General features: G+C 43.1%; 1 protein-coding gene across 1 annotated transcript in view; it reads left to right on the top strand.

Moving 5' to 3' along the window:
• The window catches only part of GABRA5 (gamma-aminobutyric acid type A receptor subunit alpha5), a 104,107-nt gene extending 84,552 nt beyond the window's left edge, over positions 1 to 19,555 (top strand). The window contains exons 9-12 of the mRNA XM_060005521.1: positions 1,154 to 1,297; positions 3,860 to 4,012; positions 6,708 to 6,919; positions 17,568 to 19,555. Of these exons, the coding sequence (XP_059861504.1) occupies positions 1,154 to 1,297; positions 3,860 to 4,012; positions 6,708 to 6,919; positions 17,568 to 17,867 (809 nt within the window). The 3' untranslated portion in view covers positions 17,868 to 19,555. The remainder of the gene's footprint in view (positions 1 to 1,153; positions 1,298 to 3,859; positions 4,013 to 6,707; positions 6,920 to 17,567) is intronic.
• Positions 19,556 to 21,821: the final 2,266 nt, after the last annotated feature.

Genomic DNA, 21,821 nt, shown 5'->3' with positions numbered 1-21,821 from the left:
GTAAAGTTTCTGCCTTCTGCACCACCCTCCCACCAGGACAGCATGGACAACAGGGCAACAAGTGCCTTCTGAAAAGAGAGACCTTTATAGTAGCTGATGTGATCAAATGCTGCTCCAAGTTGTTAGAATCAAAAACAGAGGGAATTCCCTGGTGGCACAGTGGTTAAGAATCTGCCTGCCAATGCAGGGGACACGGGTTCAGTCCCTGGTCTGGGAAGATCCCACGTGCCGCGGAAGCCTGCATGCTAAAGCCCACACTCTGCAACAAGAGAAGCCACCACAATGAGAAGCCTGCGCACCGCAACGAAGAGTAGCCCCCGCTCGCCGCAACTAGAGAAAGCCCACACGCAGCAACGAAGACCCAACGCAACCAAAAATAAATAAATAAATAAAAACAAAAACAGAGACCAGGCTTGAAAATTCCCTGAGCAGACAACTAGTTTAGTCCTACAAACAAAGCTTAATTTAGCTTATTTTGTAAGGCTAACTCGACCTGGGTCATTTCTTCCTTATGCCTCTGAGAATCATAAGCAAAACTTAAACTGTTTCCCAAGGTTGATATGAGGTAAATACTGACCATTTCCCTATCATTTAAGAAAATTCTAATACTGTAACCAACACTGTGACGAATAAACAAACCATCACCTCTTTGCCACCATACAAGATGCTTTGTAGCAGTGTACCCCTGAGCCTCAGTCCATGCTTTGGTTTGAGTGCTCCCGGTTTCCAAACTGTCTTTTTGGTGTGTATTCATTACTTCTTGGGTGATTCATTGTTCTTACTTTGACTGTTTATGAACTGTTGACAAGGCACTCTATGCATTACATCCTTACAGAGCTCTTGTAATGACAACAGGAGCCCTAAGAGCTGGGAGAGCCCCAGACCCTGTGGTCTCAGGCCCGTGCGACAGTGCACCCTGAAGAGAAGATACCCTGTAGGAAGCACTGGGCCCGGCTTCTGAGCACTCTGCCCTTTAGAAATGAGAAGGGCCTGAACCGTGGTGCTGTCTGCCCTGGTCTGACTGCCTGTACTTTCTTTAGGTCATTTAACTTTGACTTTCTAATCATCTCTCGTACTACTTTTATAAACATCTTTGGTTGTGCCACGCTGCAAATGATTCCATGTTTACACCCCTTTTTCCTCCCCCATACAGATGCATATCCTAATTCTGAAGTTGTCTATGTCTGGACCAATGGCACAACCAAGTCGGTTGTGGTGGCAGAAGATGGCTCCAGGCTGAACCAATACCACCTGATGGGGCAGACAGTGGGCACAGAGAACATCAGCACCAGCACAGGTAAGCCTCACCCCCCATTCAGGGGCGCACACCCTGGGAGAGCCCAGGACTCTCCTTAGCCACCCGGGCCTGTCGTGCTGTGCTGGCCACAAGGAACCTTCCACATCGGGCCCCCTCCCTCCAGCCGCACATGGAGGCATCAGCTGTGGCATCCTGGCATTAAGGATCATGAGAGCATTAATCTGAGGTGCATTTGCCTCCATGTGAGCAGCCCTGGTGACCGCAGGCCCTGGCCGGAGGCCTCATGGACCTACTTATATAACATAGTCCTGCCCAAGCACTGAGACATGAGGGCAGCAGCCTCTGCAGGAAAGGTAGAGAGCTTCCTGCAAATACTCTCATTTACCTGTTCTGCTATCTCCCCACTTTGAACATTTCAGAGGTTTTCCTGGGGTTGAATTTGGGAAGCACAACCGGGCACCATAGAAATAGCTGAGGCTTTAGCAAGTGCTGTCACACCTGCAGGCACAGGGCTGGCCTGAGCCCACAGGGCAGCACAAGCCAGGCTTCACCTGACACAAAGTGGGCAGGGTGTCCAAAGGAACACAACGCGTTCCCTTCTTGCACCTGCAAGGGGTGTCCTCAGACACCTCCTGGCCACAGGAGGCCCAGCCCTAGAGGTCAGGGTCACAAGCTTGGCTGTGAGCAGGGGAGGGTCCTGCAGGGCTTCTCATGGCAGGAGAAATGTAGAACAGGGATGGAGAAAGTCCTGCTTGCAACATGAGTTCTAAGCCTCAAATGTTATCCTGGTCAGCGTCACTCTGTCAGCATCACCACCCCCTGGAGCTGGCTGGAAGCACAGGGACGCGCAGTGCATGCCTCCTCTCACACAGGCACTCAGTGTCTGTCCACTGGCGTGGGCTGGCATCCTGGGGAAAGGGCCTGGCAGGGCTGGGAGGAGGCTGCTGTGCCATGTGATTACCGTGTTAAAGGCAAGGGAAGAGAAAGCAGACCTGATTTTATGGGAACAAGTGAAAAGGTGGCACGGCAGAGGTTTGGGGTTAAGAATTGCAATGCTAATGGAGGGTGCTACAGTTGGGAGTCGTTTCATGTCATTCTTTAAAAATTTATAAATGGGTTTCTGCTCTATTTGCATTCCAAAAAGATGGTCTTTTTTTGAACGTTATCTTATATTGTTATCCTCAACTCAAAAATAGAATGAAAAGAACCACCACAACAAAAGAATTACAAGTAGGAGAGTAACTTCAAATCCTAATGCAAAGAAACAGAATGGCATTTTCCCTCTTCTCAAGAATTGAGAGGCAAAATTGGATCATGATAAAGATGTCTTTGCTACTAAACATATCTTGCCCCCCTTCTCTCTGTCCCTGTCTCCTTCTGCTAGGCCTGAGCCTATTCCCCTCCTCTCACCTGCTCTCATCTGCCTGGGGCTGTGGGGAGGGCGTGGTGCATCTTGGCCCTGAGGGAATTTTGGTCTCCTCTTCTGTAAGAGGGCAGAGTTTGCCACATATGATCTTAACTTATGCTGTGAGAAAAGGCACGTAGGGACACATCCACAGCTGGCTTTGCTGAGCACTGGGCTTTGAATCCAACAGCAGGCGTCCGAGCTATGTAATCAGTCTCAAATGTCTCAACATTCTGCCCATGCAGCCAGCCGACCACCCTCGAACAGATGGCCCCACCAGGGGTCTACCTTAGCAGAGACCCCAGGCCCTTCCCCCCACATTCACAGTTCCACCAGGCTCCCTGGCCACACCATCTACTTGTTGCAATTCAGCTGAAGAACTCTTGTCCTCAGATCAACTCAGCTCTGCCTCCACCTCTCAAAGCATCCTTCCCATCTCCCCAGGGAGATGCAAATTCACACAGCAAAGGAGACTCTGTCTAACACACCCTCCCACCGCAGCTGCCTTGGCTCCTTACCAGTTCACCATCAGGGCAGCATCGTTCTCCGCAACGAAGGGGAGGTCTGCACTCGCCTCCCACACAGCCAGCCAGATCCAGAGAAGGCACTGGGGCATCGCCAAGGAAATGCCCTCACTCTCTCTGTGGACCAGCAGAAGCTCAGAGTGGCCAGCACCAGTGGCCTCCGGAGGCTGTTGCTCCTCACCCCCAAGCCGGCTGAGGGGGCGCAGAGCCTGTGGGGAAGTGGTAGCCCCCCACTCCTTCCAGCCCTCCCTGGCTGGGAAATGAGGAGAAAACAATCCGCCCACGACAGGGCTCTGCGATGTCCTGAGTTACATCTGGAGAGGCTAAATCCTGAAATCCTGATGGCAGTAGCAGTGAGGGGGGCAGGTGGAGAGTGGCATAGATTGTGACCAGGGATTAGGAAAACACACAAATCTGATTTTCCCCAGCAAAGCATCCACCAGCAGAGGCTCTTCAGAGGCTGGGGGTCAAAAGACTTGCTTATAAAATGACCGTTAAGAAATCCTTGCATCCTTCAGCCTCTCCTTCACCCAAACAATACAAATAAATGCTTGTCCAAAGGGAGGGTGGAGAGAAGGGAAGCTCCGGGGCTCTGACCAGGGGCAGGAACCACAGGGCAGGACTGTAGGGTTTCATTTAGGTGGCTGACTGCAGTAATTTGTTCATTTGCAGGTGAATACACAATCATGACGGCTCATTTCCATCTGAAGAGGAAGATCGGGTACTTTGTCATCCAGACCTATCTCCCCTGCATAATGACTGTGATCTTGTCGCAAGTGTCCTTTTGGCTGAACCGAGAATCAGTTCCAGCCAGGACAGTGTTTGGTGAGTGTCCCCAAGCCAGGCCTGTGACTGCCTCTAACACCCCAAAGACAGCAGCCTCAAAGTCCCTAGTGCTGCCTGTCTATTCTGTGACCTAGAAAACAAACAGACCAGTTAGTTATGAATTCAGTGTTAAAGAGTAGATTTAGGGCTGCTCTCTGAACCAGGGTTCAGAGCAATTCGATCACTGTTACCCTTTTGAAAAGTCTTTCACTAAGAGCCTTTTTTTTTTTTTTTTTTTTTGAGGTTTGAAATTGCCAGCAATCTGTCTTATGTGGGATTTTGCTACGGTATTTTCACAAGTCTCATAAAGTACTGTTTTCTATGTTATCAGGCAGTTTTCTTTGAAATGTGCATGCCACTTTAAAATTAACTCCCAAGTGGCAGTCAATATGTTACATGTGATATGATAGTAATAGATTAAATGTATATAAAATATAATATATATTACCTTATGTATATATAAATGTAATATATATGAGATATACATACGTACGTATGACACATGTATATATGTATACATATATATGATAAGAATTTAGAAAATTATCTGACATCCTTGAGACATAAATCAAGTTTAGCAAGATCCAGCTCAGGAAGTACCTTAGCACAGCAGACATGGTTGAGTGTTTGACTTTTACGTGGAAGCTCATTTCATCAAAATCAATGTTAGAAGTAATTTCGTGGGTCAGTTGTAATGGATGCTCACATCTTTCTAAACTGTAAAGTACTATTCCCGCCTCAGCTTTTCCTATTGCACTGTCCCTTCCAAAGAAGGAAAACGTGCCCTGCATTTCCCGCCAGTGCTCCTGTAGGTGGAGGAAGCCGGGGGAGCCTCGGGATTTCCAGTGAGGGCCCAGGATTGCTCCTGTCTGACCATCTCTCTACCTCGAGCCACATACCCAGCTTCACCTGCCTCACCTGATTTAGCTTCAAGAGGGTGTGGAGGTTGGCTTGTGGCCAGGCAGTGCTCCCCCAGCTCTTTAGGGGAGCATTAGTAGGTGGGCAAGGAAAAAGATTTAGTTTGGAGAATGCCCTATATTCCAGTCTGCTTCCTCTTAGAGATTCTCAAAGCACATTAGGATGTTAAAGGACTCAAGGAGACACAAGAAGCCTGTTCAAGGTCACACACAGAACACTTCTCTCCAGCACAATGATTAACTGGATTTCTAAGAAAAATCAAAGATGACTACCGATTTCTCATTTAGCGTTAATTCCATGCACAGTACCGTGTTCAGTGAGGGTATATAAATACCTCTGAAAGATGACACTGAATGAAGACTAAGCTGCTATGACCACCAGCAACATGACACTCTTTTGGTGCTCTTTCCTGAGGCTGCCCTAACAAAGTACCACACACTGAGTGCTTAAGCAATAGAAATTAACTTTCTCACAGTTCTGGAGGCTACAAGTCCAAAATCAGCAGAGTTCGTTTCTTCTGAGGACTGTGAGGGAAGGCTCTGTTTCTGGCCTCTCTCCCAGTTTCTGGTACTTCCTTGGCCTGTGGCAGCATAATTCCAGTCTTCATGTGCTGTTCTCCCTGTGTGTGTGTGAGAGAGATACCAGTCATATTGGATTAGGGCCTACCCTAATGACCTCATTTTAACTTGATTACTTCTGTAAAGACCATATTTCCAAGTAAGGTCTGGAAAGTAAATCTGAGGTTCTGGAGATTAGGAATTCAACTTATGCATTTGGGGGGGGGTACACAGTTCCACTCATAACAGGTGTGTTGCACCCACACCCCATACACATACTTGCACCTTTCTGCAAACAAAACTGCAGTAAGAAGAAAGACACAGAGCATGTGGAAACTACATGGGCTGTAAGGGTTCAGCAGACCTGGGTCCCAGTACAGGTTCTCATTTGCCAGCTGGCGAATTTGGGTACATTACTATTTTTAAATCTTTAAGCTCCTCACTTGCAAAATGGGGATAATGACACCCATTCAGAATGTAGCTTAGATCAGAGTGTGGCCCTTAATAGATGCCCGTTAGAGGCTTATCGTCCCCTTCCGAGGATCCAGACTTCCTTTATGGTCACTGCAAATTTCCCCAGAAGACAAGGCAGATGGCTACAGGCATCTTGCATGGCATCATCAAGGTGGCCCAGATCCTTGTTAGAAGGAGTGAAGTGCCAAGACCCAGATTCAGATGTGGTGCTTCTGTTGCACTCCGGTCCTCGGAGTCTGCATGCTGCGTTAATCCATGTGAAAGCAAGCCTGTCTCATCAGTTTTCTGGAGCCCACGACTTGTAAGGTGCACAGTGAGTCTTTGTGAAGCACTTCGTTAGAGCGGTGGGAACGTTCTTGCCCTTCTCAGCTGGACTTGCCTTGGGGCCACTAAGATGCCCCACTTCTCTGACGCATCCTTGTTGAGCACCAGCTCTCTGCAGGGTCAGGTCAGGACAACGGGGACACAGTTAGAGTATGTGTATGAATCAGACCCAAATCCCTGCCCACCTCGATTTATGTTCTAGAGGAAGGAGACGATTGACAAGGTAAATAAACTAAGCAGTGTTTTAAATGCTATGAATGTGTTGTGCTGTGAAAATTGTAGAGGGAGCGGGAGACCTAGGCTGGGGATTAAAGTGATAGTTCCTTTCTTTCTTTGTCACGTTCAGGGGTGTTATACTGGGGTCCAGTGCTGGTGCTGATCCTTGTTCCCATTGACCCCACCCCTGTCATTGACAACCACAGGGGTGACCACGGTGCTGACTATGACGACCCTCAGCATCAGTGCCCGGAACTCTCTGCCCAAAGTGGCTTATGCGACGGCCATGGACTGGTTCATAGCCGTGTGCTACGCTTTTGTGTTCTCTGCGCTGATCGAGTTTGCCACCGTCAACTATTTCACAAAGAGAGGCTGGGCCTGGGATGGCAAAAAAGCCTTGGAAGCAGCCAAGATCAAGGTACTGACTTCATTTTCCTCCATACTCCAGAGAAAATGTGCCTGATTTTATGTCCAAGTATAAGACCAGGTGTTTGTTTTCCCTACATCCCTCCCCCTGAAAAATGATTTCTTCCCTTATACTCAAGGTCCTTACAAAGTCTTATAACAGTTCTTGTTTTACCTTTATTTTGAATCACCAGCTTCATTCAAGCGAAAGGTCTGATATCAGGCCTATTACTTTTGCTAAAGTACCTTCTGTCTGTTCAGGGACTATTTATCCAGTTTTGAATGGTACAGTCAATTCTTCTGCTCACTCTTGCCACTTCACCATGCAGCGTGTCTTCTGCAAGGTGGCTTGAAGGTCATGAAGGGAGCATTCGAATTATTGGGAGCGACACAACAGGCAAACACACCCAATTCCACTGATGAGATGATTTGTCTTGCTTAAATGATGCACGTGAGTTATTGTGGGAAGCATTTCTCTATTCAAAGCAATTAAGTGCTGAGTATTTAGAGGGAGGTCGGTGCCTGAATCTAAAAAATATTTGAAGAAAAAAGGTTGCACAACATTCCAACCTGAACCAGATCCTTGGGGAAAAGAAAATAACATACATGGAATAGAAAATAAATAGCACATGGTAAAGTGCTAAGTATGCCACATTTAAAACAAACAAGTCCTTTGCTCTGAGAGAGGAACAGGCCAGACTTATCAGGGTAGACTTGAAAGTGAAACTTCATCTGTCCTTTGGAAATCATCATGAAGGGAGTCTGGAAGGCCCTACCGGAGACTGTGCCCCAAACCCGTGACTACACCAGGATACTCTGCTGCTGCTGAGGGCACTCAGCTGTGTGCACCCATGGCCCCTCAGGGAAGAAGGGAAGCAGGGAGATGCCTGGGGAGGGCCTTGACAAGCAGGAATCTCATGAGGGGGTGTGTTTTGGGGGATGATGGGGGACAGGAGTGAGCTGACAGCAGCAGGCGATTGGTGGGAAGCTGAGAAAACATGGCAGAGGCAGGGCGTCTTCAGACTGTGGGAATTCTGGACTGAAGTGTCCCAACAGACAGAACCATGGAGGATGTTTGTTGGGGGACATGGAGTCTGGAGAGAGGGGCTTCCCGACACCCAACACTGTGTTGCCAGGAAGTAAATGTTTGCTACAGGCCTGGAGACAGCCTCCCGGAGCCTGAGCGGGCAGCCGCCTGGGAGGTGCTGCAGGAATTGAGGCCATCAGGCTCGTGTCTGTGAGTCTAGGAGGAAGGTGGAACCCAGGGGCAATGGAGAGTCCTTGAAGGTTGTCGAATGGGCTGTCATCATCATCGGCCACCTCACTTGCTCACACTCAGCCTCAGTGTCCTTATTACTCATCACAGATCTGAATGCAGACCTGGAGGGAGAGGAGGACATGGAGGTAACTGGCTCATGTAATCTCAGATTAGCACTGATCTCCTAGAAGACTAGGTGTTGTCCCCCAAGGCTGTGGTGCTGGGGATACCATCCCTTAGGCCAGTGGAGGCATCGAGGCATCTGCAGGTATCCCGGCAGGCAAGTCATACTGTTACACACGGTGGTGAGCATGAATAAGTAAGTATAGCGTTACTGGCTTTTACTTAGAAGTGGAGAAAATTTGAACACCAGACTGTGTTCACCATCATTACCTGTTGGGATCTTCAGAGTTGGGAATGCAAGATGGTTTTTAGGGGTGGACACCTGTGAAAGGACAGAGGAAGGAGTTGAAGTTGACCGTGTAGGGAGCTGTCTGCCCTCAGCTGGGCAGCAAGTCATCCCGGAAGGAGGACAGAGGCACATCTCTGGACCACTGTGGCCACCCTGAGTCCTGTTTGAAACACCCACTTCTGAGACCCATCATTCTCTCCTCCAGTGTCTGCTCTGTCCTGTTACACCCAGAGACAAAGGCCGTGCAAACCACTGAGGTAGCTAGTCCATCATGCTGATGGGCTTCTTCTGGCGGACGAGTAGGGGTGTGTCCATGGCACCATGGGGGCTGCAAAGAACCGTACCATTTCTGAGGAGTGGCCCACAGACCCTGCTCTGCTCTGACACTGTGGTCACCCTCACTGTGGCCCCGGGGTCATTGTGCTCCCTGCATCTGGGTACATATGCACTCTTATTCCACCTCACTTTTCACTGCTTCTTCTTCTTCTTCTCCATGCACTTCCTCTCTGCTTTTCATCTTTCACATATTTTTTAACATCTTTATTGGAGTATAATTGCTTTACAATGGTGTGTTAGTTTCTGTTTCATAACAAAGTGAATCAGTTATACATATACATGTATCCCCATATCTCTTCCCCCTTGCATCTCGCTCCCTCCCACCCTCCCTATCGCACCCCTCTAGGCGGTCACAAAGCACCGAGCTGATCTCCCTGTGCTATGCAGCTGCTTCCCACTAGCTATCTATTTTACATTTGGTAGTGTATATATGTCCATGCCACTCTCTCACTTTGTCACAGCTTACCCTTCCCCCTCCCCATATCCTCAAGTCCATTCTCTAGTAGGTCTGTGTCTTTATTCCTGTCTTAACCCTAGGATCTTCATGACATTTTTTTTTTCTTAAATTCCATATATATGTGTTAGCATATGGTACTTGTTTTTCTCTTTCTGACTTACTTCACTCTGTATGACAGACTCTAGGTCCATCCACCTCACTACAAATAACTCAATTTCGTTTATTTTTATAGCTGAGTAATATTCCATTGTATATATGTGCCACATCTTCTTTATCCATTCATCTGTTGATGGGCACTTATGTTGCTTCCATGTCCTGGCTATTGTAAATAGAGCTGCAATGAACATTTTGGTACATGACTCTTTTCGAATTATGGTTTTCTCAGGGTATATGCCCAGTAGGGGGATTGCTGGGTCGTATGGTAGTTCTATTTGTAGTTTTTTAAGGAACCTCCATAGTCTCTGTATCAATTTACATTCCCACCAACAGTGCAAGAGGGTTCCCTTTTCTCCACACCCTATCCAGCATTTATTTTTTCTAGATTTTTTGAGGATGGCCATTCTGACCGGTGTGAGATGATATCTCATTGTAGTTTTGATTTGCATTTCTCTAATGATTAATGATGTTGAGCATTCTTTCATGTGTTTCTTGGTAATCTGTATATCTTCTTTGGAGAAATGTCTACTTAGGTCTTCTGCCCATTTTTGGATTGGGTTGTTTGTTTTTTTGATATTGAGCTGCATGAGCTGGTTGTAAATTTTGAGATTAATCCTTTGTCAGTTGCTTCATTTGCAAATATATTCTCCCATTCCCAGGGTTGTCTTTTGGTCTTGTTTATGTTTTCCTTGGCTGTGCAAAAGGCTATAAGTTTCATTGGGTTCCATTACTCTAGGAGGTGGGTCAAAGTGGACCTTGCTGTGATTTACGTCGTAAAGTGTTCTGCCTATGTTTTCCTCTAAGAGTTTGATAGTGTCTGGCCTTATATTTAGGTCTTTAATCCACTTTGAGTTCATTTTTGTGTATAGTGTTAGGGAGTGTTCTAATTTCATTCTTTTACATGTAGCTGTCCAGTTTTCCCAGCACCACTTATTGAAGAGACTGTCTTTTCTCCACTGTATATTCTTGCCTCCTTTATCAAAGATAAGGTGACCATATGTGTGTGGGTTTATCTCTGGGCTATCTATCTTGTACCATTGATCTATCTTTCTATTTTTGTGCCAGTACCATACTGTCTTGATTACTGCAGCTTTGTAGTATAGTCTGAAGTCAGGAAGCCTGATTCCTCAAGCTCCGTTTTTCTTTCTCAAGATTGCTTTGGCTATTCGGGGTCTTTTGTGTTTCCATACAAATTGTGAATTTTTTTGTTCTAGCTCTTTGAAAAATGGCAGTGGTAGTTTGATAGGGATTGCATTGAATCTGTAGATTGCTTTGGGCAGTATAGTCATTGTCACAATGTTGATTCTGCCAATCCAAGAACATGGTATATCTCTCCATCTATTTCTATCATCTTTAATTTCTTTCATCAGTGTCTTATAGTTTTCTGCATACAGGTCTTTTTTCTCCTTATGAAGATTTACTCCTAGGTATTTTATTCTTTTTGTTGCAATGGTAAATGGGAGTGTCTCCTTAATTTCTCTTTCAGATTTTTCATCATTAGTGTATAAGAATGCAAGAGATTTCTGTGCATTAATTTTGTACCCTGCTACTTTACCAAATACATTGATTAGCTCTAGTAGCTTTCTGGTAGCATCTTTAGGATTCTCTGTGTATAGTATCATGTCATCTGCAAACAGTGACAGCTTTACTTCTTCTTGCCGATTTGGATTCCTTTTATTTCCTTTTCTTCTCTGATTGTTGTGGCTAAAACTTCCAAAACTATGTTGAATAATAGTGGTGAGAGTGGGCAACCTTTTCTTGTTCCTGATCTTAGTGGAAATGGTTTCAGTTTTTCACCTTTGAGGATGATGCTGGCTGTGGGTTTGTCATGTATGGGCTTTATTATGTTGAGGTAAGTTCTCTCTATGACTACTTTCTGGAGGGTTTTTATCAAAAATGGTGTTGAATTTTGTTGAAAGCTTTCTCTGCATCTATTGAGATGATCATATATTTTTCCCCCTCAGTTTGTTAACATGGTGTATCACATTGATTGATTTGCATATATTGAAGAATCCTTGCATTCCTAGGATAAATCCCACTTGATCATGGTGTATGATCCTTTTAATGTGCTGTTGGATTCTGTTTGCTAGTATTTTGTTGAGGATTTTTGCATCTATGTTCATCAGTGATATTGGCCTGTAGTTATATTTCTTTATGACAGCCTTGTCTGGTCTTGGTATCAGGGTGATGGTGGCCTCGTAGAATGAGTTTGGGAGTGTTCGTCCCTCTGCTATATTTTGGAAGAGTTTGAGAAGGATAGGTGTTAGCTCTTCCCTAAATGTTTGATAGAATTCACCCGTGAAGCCATCTGGTCCTGGGCTTTTGTTTGTTGGAAGATTTTTAATCACAGTTTCAATTTCAGTGCTTGAGTTTGCTCTGTTCATATTTTCTGTTTCTTCCTGGTTCAGTCTCAGAAGGCTGTGCATTTCTAAGAATTTTTCTATTTCTTCCAGGTTGTCCATTTTATTGGCATATATTTGCTTGTAGTAATCTCTCGTGATCCTTTGTATTTCTGCAGTGTCAGTTGTTATTTCTCCTTTTCCATTTCTAATTCTATTGATTTGAGTCTTCTTCCTTTTTATCTTGATGAGTCTGGCTAATGGTTTATCAATTTTATTTATCTTCTCAAAGAACCAGCATTTAGTTTTATTGATCTTTGCTATCATTTCCTTCATTTATTTCTGATCTGATCTTTATGATTTCTTTCCTTCTGCTAACTTTGGGGTTTTTTTGTTCTTCTTTCTCTAATTACTTTTGGTGTAAGGTTAGGTTGTTTATTTGAGATGCTTCTTGTTTCTTAAGGTAGGATTGTATTGCTATAAACCTCCCTTTAGATCTGCTTTTGCTGCATCCCATATATTTTGGGTTGTCGTGTTTTCATTGTTATTTGTTTCTAGGTATTTTTTGATTTCCTTTTTAATTTCTTCAGTGGTCACTTCTTTATTAAGTAGTGTATTATTTAGCATCCATGTGTTTGTACTTTTTACAGATTTTTTCCTGTAATTGCTATCGCATAGCATCTCATAGTGTTGTGGTTGGAAAAGATAATTGATACGATTTCAGTTTTCTTAAATTTACTGAGGCTTGATTTGTGACCCAGTACAAGTACTATCCTGGAGCATGTTCCATGACGACTTGAGAAGAAAGTGTATTCTGTTGTTTTTGGATGGAGTGTTCTATAAATATCAATTAAGTCCATCTTGTTTAATGTATCATTTAAAGTTTGTGTTTCCCTTATTCATTTTCATTTTGGATGATCTGTCCATTGGTGAAAGTGGAGTGTTAAAGTCCCCTACTATGAATGCGTTACTGTCGATTTCCCCTTTTATGGCTGTTAGCATTTGCGTTATGTACTGAGGTGCTCCTCTGTTGGGTGCATAAATATTTACTATTGTTATATCTTCTTCTTGGATCGATCCCTTGATCATTATGTAGTGTCCTTCTTTGTCTCTTGTAATAGTCTTTATTTTAAAGTATATTTTGTCTGATATGAGAATGGCTACTCCAGCTTTCTTTTGATTTCCATTTGAATGGAATATCTTTTTTCATCACCTCACTTTCAGTCTGAATGTGTCCCTGGGCCTGACGTGGGTCTCTTGTAGCCAGCATATATATGGGTGTTGTTTTTGTATCCATTCAGCCAGTCTATGTCTTTTGGTTGGAGCATTTAATCCATTTACATTTACGGTAATTATCGATATGTATGTTCCTATTACCATTTTCTTAGTTGTTTTGCGCTTGTTATTGTAGGTCTTTTCCTTCTCTTTTGTTTCCTGCCTAGAGAAGTTCCTTTAGCATTTGTCATAAAGCTGGTTTGGTGGTGCTGAATTCTTTTAGCTTTTGCTTGTCTGTAAAAGTTTTAATTTCTCTGTCAAATCTGAATGAGATCCTTGCTGGGTAGAGTAATCTTGGTTGTAGATTTTTCCCCTTCATTACTGTAAATATGTCCTGCCACTCCCTTCTGGCTTGCAGTGTTTCTGCTGAAAGATCAGCTGTTAACCTTATGGGGATTCCCTTAGATGTTATTTGTTGTTTTTCCCTTGCTGACTTTTAATATTTTTTCTTTGTTTTTAATTTTTGATAGTTTGATTAATATGTATCTTGGCATGTTTCTCCTTTGATGTATCCTGTATGGGACTCTCCTTGCTTCCTGGTCTTTAACTATTTCAGTTCCCGTATTAGGGAAGTTTTCAACTATAATCTCTTCAAATATTTTCTCAGTCCCTTTCATTTTCTCTTCTTCTTCTGGGACCCCTACAATTAGAATATTGGTGCGTTTAATTTTGTCCCAGAGGTCTCTGAGACTGTCCTCAATTCTTTTCATTCTTTTTTCTTTATTCTGCTCTGCTGTAGTTATTTCCACTATTTTATCTACCACTTATCCGTTTTTCTGCCTCAGTTATTCTGCTATTGATCCCTTCTAGAGAATTTTTAATTTCATTTTTTGTGTTGTTTATCACTGTTTGTTTGCTCTCTAGGTCTTCTAGGTTCTTGTTAAACATTTCTTGTATTTTCTCCATTCTATTTCCAAGATTTTGTATCATCTTTACTATCATTATTCTGAATTCTTTTTCAGGTAGCCTGCCTATTTCCTCTTAATTTGTTAAGTCTGGTGGGTTTTTGCCTTGCTCCTTCATTTGCTGTGTTTCTCTGTCTTCTCATTTTGGTTAACTTACTGTGTTTGGGGTCTCCTTTTGCAGGCTGCAGGTTCATAGTTCCTGTTGTTTTTGGCGTTTGTCCCCAGTGGCTAAGGTTGGTTCAGTGGTTTGTGTAAGCTTCCGGGTGGAGGTGACTAGTGCCTGTGTTCTGGTGGATGAGGCTGGATCTTGTCTTTCTGGTGGGCAGGTCCATGACTGGTGGTGTGTTTTGGCATGTCTGTGGCCTTATTATGATTTTAGGCGGCCTCTCAGTTAATGGATTGGGTTGTGTTCCTTTCTTGCTAGGTGTTTGGTGTAGGGTGTCCAGCACTGTAGCTTGCGGTCGTTGAGTGGAGCTGGGTCTTGGTGTTAAGATGGAGATCTCTGGGAGATTTTTGCCGTTTGATATTACGTGGAGCTGGGAGGTCTCTTGTGGACCAATGTCCTGAACTTGGCTCTCCCACCTCAGAGGCACAGCCCTGATGTCTGGCTGGAGCACCAGAAGCCTGTCATCCACACGGCTCATAATAAAAGGGAGACAAAACAGAAAGAAAGAAAGAAGATAAAATATAATAAAATGAAATTTAAAAGTTATTAAAATAAAAAATAAGTATTAAAAACATTTTTAGAGTAATTTAAAAAAAGAAAGAAAGAAGACGGAGAGCAACCAAACCAAAAAAACAAATCCACCAATGATAACAAGCGCTAAAAACTATACTTAAAAAAAAAAAACGGACAGATAGAGCCCTAGGACAAATGGTAAAAGCAAAGCTATACGGACATAATCACACACAGAAGCATACACAGACACATTCACAAAAAGAGAAAAAGGGAAAAAAATATATACATTTTTGCTCCCAATGTCCACCTCCTCAATTTGGGATGATTCATTGTGTATTCAGTTATTCCACAGATGCAGGGCACATCAAGTTGATTGTGGGGATATAATCCGCTGCTCCTGAGGCTGCTGGGAGAGATTTTCCTTTCTCTTCTTTGTTCTCACAGCTCTTGGGTTTCAGCTTTGGATTTGCCCCGCCTCTGCGTGTTGGTCGCCTGAGGGTGTCTGTTCCCCGCCCAGACAGGACTGGGTTAAAGGAGCAGCTAATTAGGGGGCTCTGGCTCACTTAGGCTGGGGGGAGGGAGGGACACGGATGCGGGGCGAGACTGCGGTGGCAGAGGCCGGCGTGACGTTGCAACAGCCTGAGGTGCGCCGTGCGTTCTCCTGGGGAAATTGTCCCTGGATCACGGGACCCTGGCAGTGGTGGGCTGCACAGGCTCCCAGGAGGGGCGGTGTAGATAGTGACCTGTGCTCGCACACAGGCTTCTTGGTGGCAGCAGCAGCGGCCTTAGCATCTCATTCCCGTCTCCGGGGTCCGCGCTGATAGCTGCAGCTCGCATCCGTCTTGAGCTCCTTTAAGCTGTGCTCTTAATCCCCTCTCCTCGCGCACCAGGAAATAGAGAGGCAAGAAAAAGTCTCTTGCCTCTTTGGCTAGTCCTGACTTTTTCCCGGACTTCCTCCCGGCTAGCCGTGGGCACTAGCCCCTTCAGGCTGTGTTCACACCGCCAGTCCTCTCCCTGCGCTCCTACCGAAGCCCGAGCCTCAGCTCCCAGCCCTCGCCCACCCCGGCGGCTGAGCAGACAAGCCTCTCGGGCTGGTGAGTGCTGGTCGGCACCTATCCCCTGTGCGGGAATCTCTCCGCTTTGCCCTCTGCACCCCTGTTGCTGCACTCTCCTCCGTGGCTCCGAAGCTTCCGCCCTCCACCACACGCAGTCACCGCCCACAAAGGGGCTTCCTAGTGTGTGGAAACCTTTCCTCCTTCACAGCTCCCTCCCACTGGTGCAGGTTCCACCCCTATTCTTTTGTCGCTGTTTTTATCTTTTTTCTTTTGCCCTACCCAGGTACGTGGGGAGTTTCTTGCCTTTTGGGAGGTCTGAGGTCTTCTGCCAGCATTCAGTAGGTGTCCTGTAGGAGTTGTTTTACATGTAGATGTATTTCTGATGTACTTGTGGGGAGTAAGGTGATCTCCACGTCTTAGTCTTCCGCCATCTTGAAGCTCCCTCCCACATATTTTTAATGGTTAATATATTTTCTTTCTTTTTTTAAAAAACCATAGTTACTGGGCTGTGTATTACATTTCCCAATCTTATTTATCTTACAACTGGAAGTTTTTACCTTTTGACCACCTTCACCCATTTTGCTCCCTGCCCCCTGCCCTCTGGTGACCAACAATCTGCTCTCTGTATCTATGAGTTCAGCTTTTTTTTGTTTTTTTGTTTGGATTCCACATATAAGTGAAATCATATGGTATTTGTCTTTCTCTGTCTGACTTATTTCACTTAGCACAATGCTCTCAAGGTCCTTCTCTGTTGTAAATGGCAGGATTTTCTTCCTTTTTTATGGCTGAATACTATTCCATTGTGTTCCAATGTGTATTCTATTGTATGTATACACACACACACACACACACACACACACACACAGCACATTTTGTTTAACCATCGACTGGCAGACACATTGTTACCATATTTTTGCTATTGTGAATAATGTTGCTATGAGCAATGGGATGCAGATGTTTTTCAGATAGTGATATATCTTCTTTAATTATTCTTTGGTTTTCCAAATTTAATTTAATGAGATTATGTTACTTTGGTAAAGGAACAGAATTTTTCCCAACATTCTATCATGCAAATTTTCAAACATACAGAAATGTTGAAGAACTACAAAATGAAAACCTGTCTACTATTAACATTTTACTGAGCTTGTGTCATCACCACCCATCTATCATTTATCTATCTATCTATGTTACCTAAAATCTGTCTATCCATTCATCCATCCACCCATCCTCAATCCATCTGTCAATACATCGTATTTTTTGATGTATTTCAAAGTAAATAGTACATTTCCCACTAATACTTCAGTAAGCATGTCACTAACTTGAGTTCAATATTTGTTTACTGTTTGATTATTTTGAAGCAAAATTTACATAGTATGAAATGCACAAATGTTAAGGGTACTTTTGCTGAGGTTTGATGAACATGTTCACCAGTAAACCCAAATCCCTATCAAGATAGAGAACATTGCCAGCACTCCAGAAAGGTCACCATGCCCCTTCCCAGTCCATTCCTGGTCCCACCACAACAAAGGTAACCACTATTCCGAATTTTTCTACCATAAAGTATTTTGCCTGTTCTAGAATTTCACATCCAAGACTGGCCATGTGGGGTTCTAGGCTTAGAAGTCTGTGGAAGGCTGCCCTCTGCCAGAGCTAAGCTGATACCCTCTCTGTCTCTGTCTTTATGTCTGTTTCTGTCTCTCTCTTTTGAGAGATAAACCTTCAGAACCTTTAGAAGTGAACTGACAGCTGCCTGCAAACGTCATGCCCTTAAATTTTTTATATTTTGCAGAAAAAGGAGCGTGAACTTACACTAAATAAATCAACAAATGCTTATACTACTGGGAAGATGACCCACCCCCCAAACATCCCAAAGGAGCAGACCCCTTCAGGGACCTCAAATGCCTCTTCAGCCTCAGTAAAACCTGAAGACAAGACTTCTGAAAACAAAAAGACTTACAACAGCATCAGCAAGATAGACAAAATGTCCCGAATTATATTCCCAGTCCTGTTTGGCACTTTCAACCTAGTTTACTGGGCAACATATTTGAATAGGGAGCCAGTGATTAAAGGGGCTACCTCTCCAAAATGAGCTGCCATGCTCCCAAACTCCAAGACAGCCATACGTTCAGTGACGGGCACCAAGGAGAGGTTGAGCTTGGGGGACCTCCCTTTTTTGGGCACTATCTTTCAGGAAATTTTTGCATGTTTAATAATATGTACAAATAATATTGCCTTGATGTTTCTATATATAATGTCAGATGTTTCAAAGATGTCACATTGATAAATCAAGCCACTTTCTAGAAAAACAGGAGACAATGGCTCTGATACTCAGATGCTCAGTATCTTACATTGATAGTTTACAAACAAGTATATTTTTAACTGTTCCAAGTGTTACCTAACAATGTTTTTTATACTTTGAATGTCATTTCATACAAATTTTCCCAGCAAATAAATATTTTAGGAAATACTCCATGATTACTACTTGACCAACTCTCACAAGAAACAAATATCACAAAGAGCACATTTTTCATTGAAAAAGAAACTGTGGGCATTTATGTACAAAACTAATTGCCTTTGATAATTCTTACTGTTCTGAAATTAAAAGTACTGCATGATCTTATGTTAAGAAATAGAATAAACAAATATTTATGCAGACATTTAATAACAGAAATATATGATATGTTAGATTAACAGATACAATGTTTCCCCAAGGAAAAATTTAACTGCTTAAAAATAGTTTTTGTGGGGGAGGTGGGAATGAAACTTACTTCTCTCCCTCCGGCTCCCCCCACTAACTGAACAATGACCAAGAAAGAAAAGATCTTAAAACAAAAAGTAGTGTGATGACAGTCTTGGCATTTGGCCTGAGCATCCACTGTCTGAAACACTGACCACACCTCACTGCAGACAGTGTGTAGTGCTTCAGTGGTGAGAAATTGTAAATGAGTTATTTTCCATTTTATTTCCCTGTATGTTATTTCATGATTGAGTTATTGCTCTGTTAGCTTTTGTATATGAACCTTAAATGTTCATTAAAAAATAAACTGATCTTGTGGATAAATGTCATATTTTGAAAAATATTTCATATTTTGGTGGGTGGATTGACTCATTTTCTAAAAATTATGTAAAGGAAACCCATCATGGAATTGCTTGGGAAAAAGTGTCTCACTTGGCTGCTCACCTCTGTTCCAATCTAATTCTTCTGGGTAGTATGTAGAGAAAAAGCTGACTTCAACCACAGTGAGGTGAATAGGTAGAATTGGAAGTTCTTTCCGTCTCATACATCTCCAGGGTGCGGTGCCCTACGGGTCTCTGCTTGATAGAGCTCTACCTGAAGGTGTTCCCAAGGTGGGTGCTTGCTGTGGGCAAAGTGACTACTCAGTTCTCCATGGCTTTCCTTTTTTTTTTTTTTTTTGGCAGTATGTGGGCCTCTCACTGTTGTGGCCTCTCCCATTGCGGAGCACAGGCTCTGGACGCGCAGGCTCAGTGGCCGTGGCTCACGGGCCTAGCCGCTCTGCGGCATGTGGAATCTTCCCGGACCAGGGCAAGAACCCGTGTCCCCCGCATCGGCAGGTGGACTCTCAACCACTGCACCACCAGGGAAGCCCCATGGCTTTCCTTTTGCTGTTTGTAAAGAGTGATACAAAGAACTGCATGTGGACCAGCTACTTACTGTTAGAAGAAGTATCCAGGAACAACATGTATAAAAGGAACAGTTTCTGTCTCCTCTATGACTTGTAAAAGGGAAATTATGACCATTAGCAAATGGTATCAAAATTAAACCAGCCTAAATTGACTACTTCATGGTACCTAATTCTTAAAAACCCATCCACCTCACCATGTTTCGTGGACACAGACATGGTCATGGCCATGGACACACATATAGGCAGATATTCAGAAGTCTTTCATCTTGAATAACCAGATAAATGCCTATAGCATCCATTCACTGAAAACTCCAAGTACTTATCCTGACAAGCCTTTTCACAGGATTCAAGATCAGGTATTACATTTTATCAGAGTAGTATGAGAGATGCACAGAACTACTACATTCTTCAAAAAGACTGGTGCCCATTTTTGGCATCCCTTGTTCATTAAATACACAGAGGTTCCATTGCTGCTACTCAGGCTCTCATAATAGAAAGGTAAAGGTCAACAAAAGGGGTGCTCTTAAAACTTCACACAAGAAGCATTTCTCTATTTCGAATGGTGCTATATTTGTAGAATGATGTTTGTGCTTTCCATTATACCACAGCATAAAATTGGCCAAAACCAAGGGCAGACATGAAGCTGACTATGAAGCTTCTGTTTTCATTTACTGTTTATTTTTATTTCTCTTACAGTCTTTACAGTTTAGCCTTGCATTGTAGTTTGGAGAAAAATATACTATAGGTTAGATCTAAAAGGCTACACATACATACAAATGCTCACTTTAAACATCTCAGTCCTAATGGGAAATGATATTTTCCATAGCAGGTTGCAATAATTTTCTTGACAAGTCCTAGCTTTTGTTACAGGAAACCCTGGAAGCCCTGCTAGGTGAATTCCAGTTTGAAGATCTAACTACTGCATTTACATGCTGCTCAGCCTTAAATCTGATGAATATTTAGTGGAAAAGGTCATATCAGTTGTCTGCTGATTTTGTATTATAGATATTTCAGTGTTTGTTATTTTTAATGAGGACATAATGAAGAATCACCTTGGGAAAAATGACAACAAGGCAAGGAATAAAATTTTTTGAAAATAATTATAAATTACAGTGCTCTACTTTTAGAACCAGAGTATTTAAATGTATCTCTTTTGACATCAACATAAATAGACAGAATATTCTAATAAGTCAGCAATCAGTATTACTTCTCTATTTCTCAGGAAGTGATGGGTCTATTTAGGGCAGACTATGGTGAAAGTTGACCTAAATGTTTATATGCAACAATTGGGTTCAGATATTTCGAGAGTAACTATCAAAGTTAAAATGATACAACACCCTGCATTGAATATTGACAAGGAAGTTGTAATCTTCTAATCTATTTGTTATGTTAATGCTTTAGGAATAATGCTGTATGCCTCCTTTGTGATAAGTTAGGGGAATTAGGTAAGGTAAATGAGAAATCTCTATTTTACAAATAAGGATATCAAAACCCAAAGAGGTTAATCTATTGGCTCAAATCATTAGCAGCAAATAGATTGCAGTTCTCATAGTTTCTAAATCTGGGTTCACAACCCCATGTAGTTTCTTCCAGATGGAAGATGATTTAGAACAAAAATGTAACCTAAAATGGAAAATCCTGCTTTAAGCACTGGCTGAATGATAAGAATGCCCTAGAGAATATTTTTTACACTGAAAACGTGACCTTTAAGTCTGTTCCTTCTTATATAAGATTTTTGTGCTTCTGTGATCCTAGAAACTCCTCTTGATAGAATGGACCTGTCACAGTAGCACTCTCCCCATCTGAGAGAGAGACAGAGAGAGAGAGAGAGAGAGGAGGGAGCAAGGATGCAGGGAGGGAAGAGAGAGAGAAGCACTGATTGACTAGAACCCCGTGTTTGGATGTGATTGCTCCTCTCAGAGCACCCATGTAAATGATTACGGTGACTGCAAGGAGCGGCGAGTCTACATCAAGGGGAAAGCATAACTACGATGGCACAGAGTCTTCAATCAATGTTAGCCTGTACTGTAAGAACTAGCTTCAAATCAAAAAGGACTTTTTAAAAAAAATTGGAAATGCCATAGTTCTCTCAGTGAAAACAGTAGTTTAAATATTTAAAAATTAGTCTTAATGTCTTTATTACAATACTAGCACATCTGGGACAATCAATGCCATGAGCAAACATGGTGAGGATTTGAATATGAATTACTACTCTGATCATTGCAATTACTTGCCAGGTTTGCAGTGATGTAAGGTAATGCTTTTGAAGTGTGCAAAATGGTTCATTTCATCAAAGATTTGCATGATTATCTGTTTGTCAATGTCATTTTCAATAGTCTATCTCAACTCCAATCTTAGTGGGTCTGTAGTTTATTTTAAAATGAGCCTGGGTTCTTTAT

This window comes from Delphinus delphis, chromosome 2 (assembly GCF_949987515.2).
Source record: "Delphinus delphis chromosome 2, mDelDel1.2, whole genome shotgun sequence".
Classification (NCBI taxonomy): domain Eukaryota; kingdom Metazoa; phylum Chordata; class Mammalia; order Artiodactyla; family Delphinidae; genus Delphinus; species Delphinus delphis.
This window is presented reverse-complemented; position numbering and strand designations above follow the sequence as displayed.